Source organism: Lynx canadensis, chromosome A2, assembly GCF_007474595.2.
Source record: "Lynx canadensis isolate LIC74 chromosome A2, mLynCan4.pri.v2, whole genome shotgun sequence".
In the NCBI taxonomy this organism is placed as follows: domain Eukaryota; kingdom Metazoa; phylum Chordata; class Mammalia; order Carnivora; family Felidae; genus Lynx; species Lynx canadensis.
In genome coordinates, this window is record NC_044304.2 from 125,910,536 (window position 1) to 125,924,169 (window position 13,634).

General features: G+C 35.9%; 1 protein-coding gene across 4 annotated transcripts in view; it reads left to right on the forward strand.

Moving 5' to 3' along the window:
• Positions 1 to 13,634, forward strand: part of SEPTIN7 (septin 7) — a 119,087-nt gene that overhangs the window by 80,868 nt on the left and 24,585 nt on the right. For all 4 annotated transcript variants that reach the window (XM_030308223.2, XM_030308222.2, XM_030308225.1 and 1 more), the window contains 4 exons: positions 189 to 289; positions 1,109 to 1,243; positions 6,742 to 6,859; positions 12,447 to 12,539. In XM_030308223.2, the coding sequence (XP_030164083.1) occupies positions 189 to 289; positions 1,109 to 1,243; positions 6,742 to 6,859; positions 12,447 to 12,539 (447 nt within the window). The remainder of the gene's footprint in view (positions 1 to 188; positions 290 to 1,108; positions 1,244 to 6,741; positions 6,860 to 12,446; positions 12,540 to 13,634) is intronic.

The following is a 13,634-nucleotide window of genomic DNA, read 5'->3' on the forward strand; positions in this document are numbered from 1 at the left end:
GCCTTTCTTTCAAGTAACCAGGATTTCTCATATCCACAATAATTGATTTTAAAGAAAATGTGGGTAGATTTAGTTTGCAGAAAATTTCCCAGTTGGTTTTGATTAATGCTCATCTCCCTGCTTCTTACCTTGTAGGAAACCACAGGTGTAATATATGGTATTAATATCTGTGCCAATAATTCTTACAGGTGGAACAGTCCAAAGTTTTAATCAAAGAAGGTGGTGTTCAGTTGCTGCTCACAATAGTTGATACCCCAGGATTTGGAGATGCAGTGGATAATAGTAATTGGTAAGAAGGGTTTGTCATCACTGCTTTATATTGATTGCATTTAGGGTATCGGTGGTTAGACTTTTTCTGCTTAAGATTTTTAAACTTCTCATCTTAGCAGAGGTCACTGAACTTTCTAGTGATATGACTTGAGTTCTTACACCAACTTTGCCACTTACTTGACAATGTTAATTTCTTTGAACTGATTTCCTTTTCTATAAAATGGAGGTAATACCTATCATAGAATTATTTTGAAGACAAATTCTAAAGCAACATGGATACAAGATTCTCATTATAAGGAAGTTAAAACTTCATTTTCTTCTATAATTTTATCCACTTATTGTATATATTGTTTTCTATCCCATCCTAATTTAAATCTGATTTTAAATGTTCCATTTCTCCATAAGTCATAAGTTAAGAAAACATCCCTGGCATTCTATTTAGAAATAGTATATTATAAACAATATTTTTCTTTGTTTTTGAAGTAAATTTCTGTTAACTTTTAAAACAAATAAGTTCATCATGAAGTTTTTGTATAACTTAATCTTTTAATTTGAAATAAAAACCTCTGTACTTACTGCAGATAACATAATTTGGTTGTGTTTTGACGCTAAATAATTAATTTTTTTCCATTTGGAAAGTTCAGAAATAATGAATCAAGATTTATCCAAGGTGATAACTACTTGTTTTTGAATCAGTATATGTAGAATAATTTGAGATATCTTCCACTGGTTTGATTGGTTTTGCCTATTTAAAAATATTGATTACTGTAGCAGTCCTCAGTTGTACATTCATATGTAGAATTGCAACTTAATTATTTTATTTATCTGCTTTTTATAGCTGGCAGCCTGTTATTGACTACATTGATAGTAAATTTGAGGACTACCTAAATGCAGAATCTCGAGTGAACAGACGTCAGATGCCTGATAACAGGGTGCAGTGTTGTTTATACTTCATTGCTCCTTCAGGACATGGGTCAGTACCTTGATACTTCTGATAATCTGCTGTTGTTTATTATGACTGAACTTTGGGGATATATTTTAGTTATCCATATCTCTGTGGAGTACATTTAAATATATCAGTTGTAAAATCCCAAATTCTATACAAAAATGGCTTATAAAAAAACACGTTGTAAGTCCTAGATAAGTTAATAGCAACCTTCATGCGTAGGGTTTTTTTTTTTAACCTGTTCGTAAGGAGCAGTGTTTCCATCATGGTTTAATGTTTCAATGTGGCTAATTTAGCTTCCTTTTGACCACTCTACCACAAATTGAACTACCAAATAAGGGGAAACAGCTATAAAAATTAGCTTACACAAATTTTAAGAAACTTCAAAGATGCAAAGATGTTTTTACTATGAATCTGATAGAAAAGGTTACAAGAAAGGTTAAGTACCAAAGTTCTTAGTGTGCCATTTCTTTCTTCGCTAAATTTCTTTGGCTTGTGTTTCACCTTAGCTATCACAATCATATTGTTTAAGTTTCATATCATCAGTGCTACTCTTCTACTTATTAGGAGTTAAGGTGTAAGTGTCTTATATTCATCTGATCTGATTATTTTTGTTAATATGGCTAGCTTGTATTCCTTTTTTTTATTGTTTGTACTTCCTCTGTCATCTGAGTAGATATATATGTCACTGTCAACTGCAGATGTTTGTAATTACTCTTCTTCAATCTTTTTCTTTAGATAGATGACTCTGTATAGCTCAGCCACCTGATGATCAGAGCCACTATCTCTCTACCAGAAGGAACTGGGATATTATACAGCATCAGACTAAATAGGATTACATCATCTAACACCCAGGTTACAGTCGTATAAACCAGTTGCTTCATGAGAGTACCTTTCTCTTCCCTTTTCTGCTTCTTTCTCGATCTTTTTCCTAGAAAGGCTAATAATGCCCATTATCACTATCGTGGTTGAGCAACAAGTCTGAATCATGTAGTTTACCATTTTTGCACTGTCAGATTATAGTGACAAATGTTTCTTTTTTTTATTTCTAATATTCTTCTATAGTGTTCTTTGAGGTTTACATATTGTATAAAATTGATTCATCAACTTAAAAGGCTTAAAAAAAAATCTCAAAAACATAACGCACGGGCACCTGGGTGGTTCAGTCAGTTAAGCATCCAGCTTCGGCTCAGGTCATGATCTCGCGGTTTGTGAGTTCAAGCCCCCATTGGGCTCTGTGCTATAGCTCAGAGTCTGGAGCCTGCTTCAGATTCTGTGTCTCCCTCTCTCTCTAACCCCTCCCCTGTTCACACTATGTGTCTCTGTCTCTGAAAAATAAATGAGCATTCAAAAAAATTTTGTAAAAACTAACACCCTGTATAGCCTTTCTTGAGTACTTGCTAACTTCTTCCTGATATATGTATTAATTAATTTATTTTTTATTCATTCTAGTTAACTTGCTAGGGCTTTTTCCTAGAAGACAACAGAGTAAAATCTTAACTTTTATTTATTTATTTTCATTTTTTTAATCTGCAGTTTAGTCAGTAGAAATTTGTCAGTTTATATCCAGTTTTATTATTTTAGATCTTTTGGACTCTCTCCAAGATTTAGTAATTCTCATGAAACCACATTCCTTCTATCTCTGGGGGAAAGTACATTTCTTAAAATTGCATGGGAAATGAGATTAAAAAAATTTTTTTTTTTTTTTTAATGATTCAAACAATGTGTGGTAGCTTTGGGCCATTTCATATTTGTCACAAGGGATGGGAGTTCAAAATTTTTATTTTCTAGGTGTAAAAATGTGCTTTTGAATAGTTTCTCATCTTAACTATTTTTAGACATGGAACAAAGTTTTGCCGATTGGTAGGTGCTACTGTGTATTAAGTTAAAGAATAAAACACTGAATTTTATGTAGAGAATTCCTGATCTGCTCACTACAGACTAACATTGTAGGCAGTCTGAGAGATGAATCAGGGCCTTTCTGTCTTATCTGGGTAGTCCTTTTTGGAGAGGTCCTGTTGTGGAGTAATTATAAATCGGTCCAACATTGTATTTTCAGTGTTCCCCACCTCACCCCACCAAGTATCGTCACTAAACGACTGGTAGTTGCTATTAAGTTTAAAAACTCACTTGGAACTTGAATTTTAAAATGGTATTTTTACCCTTTTGAATATTGATTGCCACTTAAAAAAATCAGTTTCATTCAGTGAGTTTTATATGGAAGGTTTTTTTTCCCTAAGAAATATATGTATGTGTATATTAAATATTTGTCATTTGCCCTGTAGTCATTTTATTTATTTTGCTATAGGCTTTGAGGTTCAATAGTTTTCCCCCTCTAATATGGGTTTATCTTCTAGAAATTCTATAAAGGACTTTCCATTGTTTAAAAACAACATTTAAAAACTAAATTTCTTGGAAAAGATGACCTGAAATAAAACTAAACGGACAGAGGAAAAATTTCAACCAGAATGTAATCTACATGTGAACTAAATGTTTTCTGCTGTTGACATTTTGTAAGCTTCTGAAATTTGTATTCTAATTTAAAAGGGCAGAAGGGTTTTATCGGGGCTTTTATAAAGATTTTACCTTTTTTTTCTAAAGTTTAATTTTTAAACTGATTTAAATGTTCTTCGGCCTGGTTTTATATTTAAGAAGTTGACTTTACCAATTTCCTTGTCATGGTTGTTTTTTAGTGTCTTTCTCTTTAAAAGTTGAGATTATAAATATTCAGCAAGTGCTGTTTTACTGTTAAGTGTAAAGCCTTGTTAACTTAGATTTTGATTTTAATATTTTGTATTAAACGCTCTTAAGATGTATTAAAATTTCAGAGTAACTGAATTCTTTTGTTTCTGGTTTAATGAGGTGGTATTCACAATAATTTAAATTTGTTATGAGTAGAATCTGGAAAGTGAACCGTAAAAATTTATAGATCTGAGATTGATTGATTGGGCCATGGCTTTTATATTTAGTGTTGTGTGTTATGACTGATGAAAAGAAGCAAAATTTAAGATTTTTTGGAGTTGGATAGGTTCTTTCAGTTAGCCTTTGTGAATAAGAGTGCTATTTATAGATAATCCAGTGTTATTCCAGCGACAGTCTCTTTTCTGTAGTGTTCCCTATTCTCTGAATGCCAGTATCACATTTCAAAGGATTCAGGATAAGGAGAATTAGAATAGAAGGTAGTTGTCTTCTCCGTATCTGCCTTCCTACTTCATAGCCCTGTCTTTCTGTCAGTCAGTGTCACTACCACAAAGAGGTATAGTATCGTTTATTACTTGTTAGTAAAAAGGAATACCTCTTTAGTCTCTGGGCCCCTGTTCCTCCCAACTTTATATATTTATAAACACATGCACACACACACACACGTGACCTACATGTAACTGTAGTACTCTAAGAGAACTCTAACAAGGACTTTCTCTTTATAATGTTAGTAAAATTCATAATGAAACTAGATCTTTATTCAATTTTTGTCATGGTTTATAGGTTAAGGAATACCAATTTAGAATGATATTTCTAAGCAGAATACTCCCATCATCTTCATTTATTTTTATGGAATATTAATTTTTAATCTGTAGTCTAGATGTGAGGAATTTCTTGGGTTTTCATTTAGAGTTATTTGAAAACATAAAGAAAATCACAGGAACTTACTTTTTTGGTCAACAGATATTTGGACAGCTTCTCAAGTGACACTATACTGGGTGTTGGAGATACAGATGAATGAGACAAAGGTCTTGCTCTTAAGGATCTTCTAATGAGAAGATGGGGAAAACAAATATACGTAATTGGCAAATTAAGTGTTGTGATCACTTAGAAGATGACTAGGTGTTAGGTTGGAGATGGATTCCCAGAGGAAATGAGAATTGTAAGCCAAGTCCTAAAGGACCTATAGGAATAGGGATTAGGCAAGCCAAGTAGAAAGGGGATGGGAATGGAGAGTGTTTCAGTCAGAGGCAGTAGCCAATGACCAGTGATCAAAGTATGGTTCTTTCAAGAAATCATGGGTAGTTCAAAAAGGAGAATTACAAGCAGGAGGTGGCAAAAGATGCTACCAGATGCTAAGCGATGAGAACAGCCTGAGAGGCTATGTCTTCACAGGCCTTGTAGGCCATGCTAGCCAAGGAATCTGGCCTTTAGTAAGGTTTTCAGTCAGAGAAATGACTCATTCAGATTTGGAGTTCAGAAAGACCTTTCTGACTGCAGTGTGCATGGTTTGGAGGGAAACCGGATGTATTCTAATAGTAGCCCATACCAAAGGTCTTCATGGCCTGACCCAAAGTATTTATTTGTTCAGCAGATCTTGTGGAATCTTTGGGAGTGAGAATTAAAGGAGGGAGGAATCCTGGATTTCAGCCAGGAGTAATTGGATGGATTGTAGTACCATTCTCAAAAATAGCACAGAAGAGGAGAGAAAATTTGGGGGTTCAGATGAGCTTTTGATTTCGAGGAGTCTCAATGGGGTGTCCAGGTGGTATTTCCACTGGGTAAATACAAACTGGATCATACAAGTGAGATCGGGGCTGGGTGTGAAGATTTGAGATCTATAGAAGATGTTAGAAGTCACTGTGGTTGATGATAAGCATACAGAATGTAAAGAGAGAAGAGGACCTAGTAGAGTATTCTGAGGAATACAACACTTAAGAGACTAGCTTACAGAGAAGATCCTTAAAAGTACCCTTAGGGAGTAGCTTGTGAGAGGATAATGTCAAATGCTGCATAATGGGTAAATTTAAAAAATAATAGTTAACACCACAATATTTAGGAGTTGTTGATGCTAATTATATTAGCAGCATGAAAGTATTTCATGACCCCCCCCCTTTTTTTTTATTAGTTTTTAAATGTTTATTCATTTTTGAGAGAGAGAGACAGAGTGTGAGTAGGGGAGGGTCAGAGCAGGAAACACAGAATCTGCAGCAGGCTCCAGGCTCTGAGCTGTCAGCACAGAGCCCATTGGGGGACTCGAACTCAGGAATGGTGAGATCAGACCTGGGCTGAAGTCGGATGCTTAACCGACTGAGCCACCCAGGCGCCCTATTTCGTGACCTTCTTGGAAGTATAACAGCCAAGTGGAGGCAGCAGCCAGATTGCAGTGGGTAAAAAGGGATGATGAAGATGATTCCCTTTTGAGCCTTTTGTCTGAGAAATAAAGTTGGAAGCAAGAATGGAATATGGGACTCAAAAAGGACAATCTTTTTATTGAAAAAACCGATTTCCCAAATTTTGAGTAGTATGTATAGAGGCTATTTTAGGAAAACCTGTTAGGAGCATTTCTGGTTTTCCTAATTCCTCTGTAGAGCCCAAACCCTATGACCATTGTATTCAAGGGCAGGGGTCAAAGCCTTCTTAACCACTTCAGTGCTTAGTGAGGTCCTGTTCTACCTGGCCTAACTGTTGCTGGCCCAGTACATCATCAGAGAGTGTTTCTGATAAGTAAAGTCGTTCCAGTGTATTTAATTTAGCACTGGGGATGTGAATGATCTCTTCTCACAAATTGATAATTCAGTCATATTAAATATTGTGTCTTTCAGACTTAAACCATTGGACATTGAGTTTATGAAGCGTTTGCATGAAAAAGTGAACATCATTCCACTTATTGCCAAAGCAGACACACTCACTCCAGAGGAGTGCCAACAGTTTAAAAAACAGGTGAGCAAAAGAAGCTTGAACTCTTGAATTTCTCATACCATTCATGTAATTTGCAGTTTTTGTATTTTCAGTATAATGTGTTACAATGTATTCCTCTTGCTACTTTATTATATATTTATACTGTATTAAAAGTAACTATTTAAAATTTCTTGCCTTAGTTTTCTCCTCAAAGCTATTATCCATTATCACAGTGTCCTTATCCTTTGTCGACTTAATTATTTTAGGTGTTTCTGTTACAGCCTCCTCCACCACTCTGCTCCACACCCTTTAGGATTATTTTTTTAGACTAAATTTCCAGGAAGAGGATTACTTTTTGGAAGGGTATGATTACTTTATAGTTCTTTTTTTCCCCCATTTTGTCATGGTGCTTTCCCTGCAATAAAACAGATTTTTTTTTCATAATAGGTATATTTGTTTCAATGCCTTACCAATGTTGTTGTTTTTAAAGCTTTTTTGGAATTAAGTGGCACTTAATCATTTCTTTAACTTTTAATTTAATTTTCCAGAAGGGATGAACACTTTGTAAAGCAGGGGTTTACTTTTTCCGTAGTGTGTTTGGTTTATTATAACATTTTATGAAATATAGGGTGAATTTCTGGAACTGTGCTCCTATACCAGTAGCCTATTTTTTTATTTTAAGCCAAGCTATATTTTTTAAACTGCAGCTACTTTGTATAATACTTAAAAATAGGTCATAGAGTTATTATCTCTTTCTTTTTTTTTTTTTATTTTTTTTTTTTTTTTCAACGTTTATTTATTTTTGGGACAGAGAGAGACAGAGCATGAACGGGGGAGGGGCAGAGAGAGAGGGAGACACAGAATCGGAAACAGGCTCCAGGCTCTGAGCCATCAGCCCAGAGCCTGACGCGGGGCTCGAACTCACGGACCGCGAGATCGTGACCTGGCTGAAGTCGGACGCTTAACCGACTGCGCCACCCAGGCGCCCCTATTATCTCTTTCTTTAAAGTCCCCTTTGTTTTTTCACTTTTTTCTATATGAATTTTAGAATACCTTGCAACCTGCTACAAAAACAAAAATCTGTTGAGATTTGCTTTGAAGTTGTGCTAAATCTGTACACTCTGGGAATGTTTTAGTTCATTTTTATTATATTTGGTATTTCTACTAGAAGTATATGTTTATTTACTTTACATTTATTCACTACCATTTTTATTTTTTAATGTGCTTTTTTCTAAGTTCAAATACTAATTGTTGGTTGTGATCTCTCCTCTTTTATTTGTGATTTTATTTATTTGGGTTTTTTTCTCTTTTTGATAAGTCTGGCTAGGGTTTTATCAATTTTACTAATTCTTTCAAAGAAACAACTCTTAGTTTTATTGATCTGTTCTATTGTTTTCAGTTTGTTTGTTTGTTTCTCTATCATTTATTTCTGCTCTGATCTTTATTATTTCCTTTCTTCTGCTGGCTTTAGACTTTATTTGCTGTTCCATTTCTGGCTCCTTTAGATGTAAGATTATGTTGTGTATTTGAGGCTTTTCTTGTTTTTTTGAGGTAGACCTGGATTACAATATACTTCCCTCTTAGGACTGCCCTTGCTGCATCCCAAAGGATTTGTACTATTGGGTTTTCATTTTCTTTTGCTTCCATGTATTTTTTTTTAAATTTCTTTAGTTTCCTGGTTAACCCATTTGTTCTTTAGCAGGATGTTCTCTAACCTCTGTGTATTTGTGGTCTTTCCAATTTTTTTTTTTTTTTGGGGGGGGTGGGTAACTTTAAGTTCTATAGCATTGTGGTCTAAAACCACGGATGGTATGATCTCAGTCTTTTTGTACTTGTCGAGGGCTGATTTGTGACTCAGTATGTGATCGGTTCTAGAGAAAGTTCCATGTGTACTCAAAAAGAATGTATAATCTACTGCTTTAGGATGAAATGTTCTGAATATATCTGTTAAGTCCATCAGTTCCAGTGTGTCATTCAAAGACATTGTTTCCTTGTTGGTTTTCTGCTTAGATGATCTGTCCATTGTTGTAAGTGGGGTGGTCAAGTCCCCTACTGTTGTTATTATCAATGAGTTCCTTTACATTTGTTATTAATTGATTTATATGTTTGGGTGCTCCCAAGTTGGGGACATGCATATTTATAATTGTTAGATCTTCTTGATGGATAGACCCCTTAATTATGATATAATGCCCTTCCTCATCTCTTGTTACAGTCTTTAGTTTAAAATCTAGTTTACCTGTTATAAAGTATGCCTATTCTGGCTTTCTTTTGGCATCAGCGTGATAGATGGTTCTTCATCCCTTCACTTTCCTTCTGCAGGTGTCTTTAGGTCTAGAAGGAGTCTCTTGTAGGCAGCATATAGATGGGTCTTGTGTTTGTTTTTGTTTTTTTAATCAATTCTGATACCGGATGTCTTTTGATTGAATCATGTGGTCCATTTACATTCAGAGTGATTATTGATAGATCTGAAAGTAGTGCCATTGTGTTACCTATAAAGTTGGTGTTTCTGGTGATGTTCTCTATTCCTTTCTAGCCATTGTTGCTTTTGGTCTCCCCCCTCCCGGCCCCCCCCAAAGAGTCCCCTTTAATATTTCCTGCAGGGCTGGTTTAGTGGTCATAAACTGCTTTAGTTTTTGTCTGGGAAACTCTCTATCTCTCCTTCTATTATGAATGACAGCCTTGCTGGATAAAGTATTCTTGGTTACATATTTTTCCCTTTCAGCACATTGAATATATCATGCCATTCCCTTCTAGCCTGCCAAGTTCCTGTGGACAGATCTGCTGTGAACTTGATCTGTCTTCCCTTGTAGGATAAGCACTTTTTTTTTCCCCCTTGCTGCCTTCAGGATTCTTTGTGTATTTTGTTAATTTGACTATGACACATCTTGATGACTATGACACATCTTTTGTTGAATTTAATGGGAGTTCTCTGTGTTTCTTGGGTTTTGATGTCTTTGTCCTTTCCCAGATTAGGGAAGTTTTCAGCTATAATTTGCTCAAATAAACCTTATGCCCCCTTTTCTTTCTCTTCTTCTGGGACTTCTGTGATGTTAATAATATTGCACTGTAAGGAGTCACTGAGTTCCCTAAGTCTGCCTTCATGATTTAATACCTTTCTCTTTTCAGCTTCATTATTTTCTATAATTTTATCTTACATGTCACGGATTTGTTCTCCCTTTTCGTCCATCCTCGTCAATTGCATCCATTTAGTTTTGCATCTCAGTTATAGCATTTTTTATTTTAGCCTGACTAGTTTTTAGTTCTTTTATCTGTGTAGTAAGGGATTCTCTAGTATTTTCTATGCTTTTCTCGAGTCCAGCTAGTATACTTATGATTATTGTTTTAAATTCTGGTTCAGTCATCTTACTTGCATCTTTATTGATTAAGTCTCTGGCTGGGACTTTTTCCTCTTTCTTTTGGGGTGAGTTCCTCCATCTTGTCATTTTGTCTAGGTCACTGTTTCTTTTTGTGTGGTTGTTAGGAAAGCCTGTTGTATTCCTGGTCTGAGAGTAATGGCTGTATTATGAAAAGATGCCCCACCAAAAAAGGAAACTATATCCTATTTCCCCTAGAGCTGAAGCTTTGCAGCATTCTATGATCAGTAGATTTGGTGCATGCATGGGTTTTGTGCTGGTCTTTTGGGGGAGCGGCCTGCTGCATTGACTCTCAGGCGGATTGCCATGGTAGAGTTGCTATCTAGGGCACAGGGGAACTGGGTTTGGTGTAAGCGGCTGTTTTTCTCAATGAAGTTGGTCAGTGTTGATGGGGGGGGTGTGGTGGAGAATGGTGTTGCCCCACTCTCCGTCCCTAGGGCTGGGAATCTCGCACCTGCCACTCCTCAGGAAGCCCTCACAGAAGAGCAAACGGTCATCCTTACTGTTTCCCCAGCTTCTGTCAGATCCCTGCCTTCATCCTGTTTTGAGTCTAAGCCATCTGCCTGCCAGGCAGCACAGCACTCCTGTGTTTTATCTCAGGTGCAAGGCTTGGTTTCAAAATTCAAATCCTAGAGATTTGCCTGGCATCGACCTGCACAGATCCTCTTGGGGAGGGTCTTGCCATTCTGTGGCTGGTGTCAGATTATCCCAGAAAATGGTTGTGGGACCACGCACTCTCTTGGAGTTTATGGAGAACTTATTTAGAGTGAGTTATTGGAGTGGCACCTGAGTGGCTCAGTCAGTTAAGTGTCTGGACTTCAGCTCAGGTCATGATCTCACGGTTTGTGGGTTCAGGCCCCAAGTTGGGCTCTGTGCTGACAGCTCAAAGCCTGGATCCTGCTTCAGATTCTGTGTCTCCTTCTCTCTCTGCTCATTCCCCTTTCATGCTCTGTTTCTCTCTCTCAAAAATTAATAAACATTAAAAAATGTAAAAAAAAGAATGAGTTATTGGACTGTATCTTTACCAATTATTTTTGTAAATTAAGGTGGAGATTTGGGATCTTTAATATGTAACCACTACTTTTTTTTTTTTGAGAGAGAAAGAGAGAACAAGCAAGCAGGGGAGAGACCAGGGGGAAAGAGAAAGAGACTATGAGTGAGACTCTTAAGTAGACTCTGCACCTAACACAGAGCCCGATGTGGAGCTTGATCTTACAACTGTGAGATAATGACCTGAGCTGAAATCAAGAGTCGGTCACTTAACTGACTGAGCCACCCAGGCACCCCAAGAACCACTGCTCTTAGAGCTGGCCCCTAGTATTTCGTTTTTTCTCCTAGCTATGTATTTGACACTTCATTTATTCTCATGTTTTTCTCTGTGGCATTTTGCCTCTACCTACTTTAGTAACCATGTAACACATTTTGTTTAGAGTGCCTTTATGCTGCTGGGGATCCCTACAAATGATAGTAGTGCTGAAATACCAGTAAAGGCAAGGACCTAGTTCTAGGTATATTGACCATCAGTTTATTATGAGTTTGAATAGGGTAGGTAGTTGAACATTATTTGGTTATCTGTGATTTGTTTAAAATTTGGAGTGATGTGGGAAAAGATAATTTAGTTTGAAGTAGGTCATTTCTGATGTTAATAAGTTGTCTTTGCATTCTCTTTATTAACTTGCTGGCTTCTTAGCTTGTGGGGCATGTTTTCTCCTTGTGTATTTGCTTCATTTTATATCTGTTGCTCCTTGATTTTGTGTACACAAATGTACACGCAAGGATATTTTCTGATCAGTATGCAAATTTTTTCTCCTGGAGCCAGTGCTGTACTTAGTTTCACTTACTAATTTTACTAAAATTTTAGGTGAGTTTAAGTTATGTTGATTCATCTGAATAAAATAGTTGGTGAGAGTTCTATTTAGAGAAAGAATTTCAGTCATTGTGAGTAAATGATGTAAAACCATTATATAGAAATCAACTAGAGAAAGCCCTTTCTGGAATCTTAAATCATTTTTAGATCTCTTTTGGTATTATAACCATTAACTTATTAAGTAATTGGATTTTGGAGAATGGTGTTTATATATGAACTTAATAGTTTTTTAAAAAAGATCAGTATAGTACTTTGATTTTAGATTATAGTTTTGCATCATTGAAAAATAGTAAAGGAATTAGAGCTGAGGAATCAGGAATTTTAAAAGAATATAATACAAATAAAGCTAATGTACTAATTATGTGTGGTGTTCTTTTGCTCATTTTAGATAATGAAAGAAATCCAAGAACATAAAATTAAAATATATGAATTTCCAGAAACAGATGATGAAGAAGAAAATAAGCTTGTTAAAAAGATAAAGGTAGGTTTATTCACATACATATACTAAAATGTTTCAGGCCTTAAAGCCACTGAAATATTCACTGAAAAGATAAAAAAAATCAGTGTTCTTAAGTAGCTGGCTTACAAAATGAATAGGGAGATTATTCAGTCTTCAATTCAACTTTGCAATTAACTAACTTTGTTGAATAGAGAGATGAATAGCATAATCTCTGTTTTATAATCTGTCTTCAGTTTTCAGTTAACTGGTTTTATATTGTGTAATTTTCCTCCTTAAAAAATATGTAATGAGAATGGAGAGGACTTGTTCCTAAGCACTGTTTTTGTATAGTCTTTGTTTAAGAGCCAGACAAAAATATGGGTTTTTTTTTTGTCTTTTATAAAAAACAACCAAAACCTATACCAACATAATTTTCTGTATTTTTATTTATTTATTTATTTTTAAATGTCTATTTATTTATTTTTGAGAGGGAAAGAGCTTGAGCAGAGGAGGGGCAGAGAGAAGAGGGAAACACAGAATCTGAAGCAGGCTCCAGGCTCTGAGCTATCAGCACCAAGTCCGATGTGGGGCTTGAACTCACAAATCGTGAGATCATGACCTGAACTGAAGTCAGATGCTTACCTGACTGGGCCACTCAGGTGCCCCTGTATTTTTAATTTATAGTCATTTCCTAAGTACTAGTCTAGACCTAAAAGTGATGTATTAATTAATGGCATTATATAAGCAAATAATTACCTTGGAATAATGAAATACATGTACCTGACCAATGAAGAGTTTCTGAGGTTTTATAAAGTAGTCATATATATATATTTTTTTAAGTTTTTTTCAACGTTTTTATTTATTTTTGGGACAGAGAGAGACAGAGCATGAACGGGGGAGGGGCAGAGAGAGAGGGAGACACAGAATCGGAAACAGGCTCCAGGCTCCGAGCCATCAGCCCAGAGCCTGACGCGGGGCTCGAACTCACGGACCGCGAGATCGTGACCTGGCTGAAGTCAGACGCTTAACCGACTGCGCCACCCAGGCGCCCCGAAGTAGTCATATATTTTATATATTATTAAATATTTTTGGAAGGTACAAGAATTTTGAAAGATTGTACTCTGAGTTAAGTGTGGA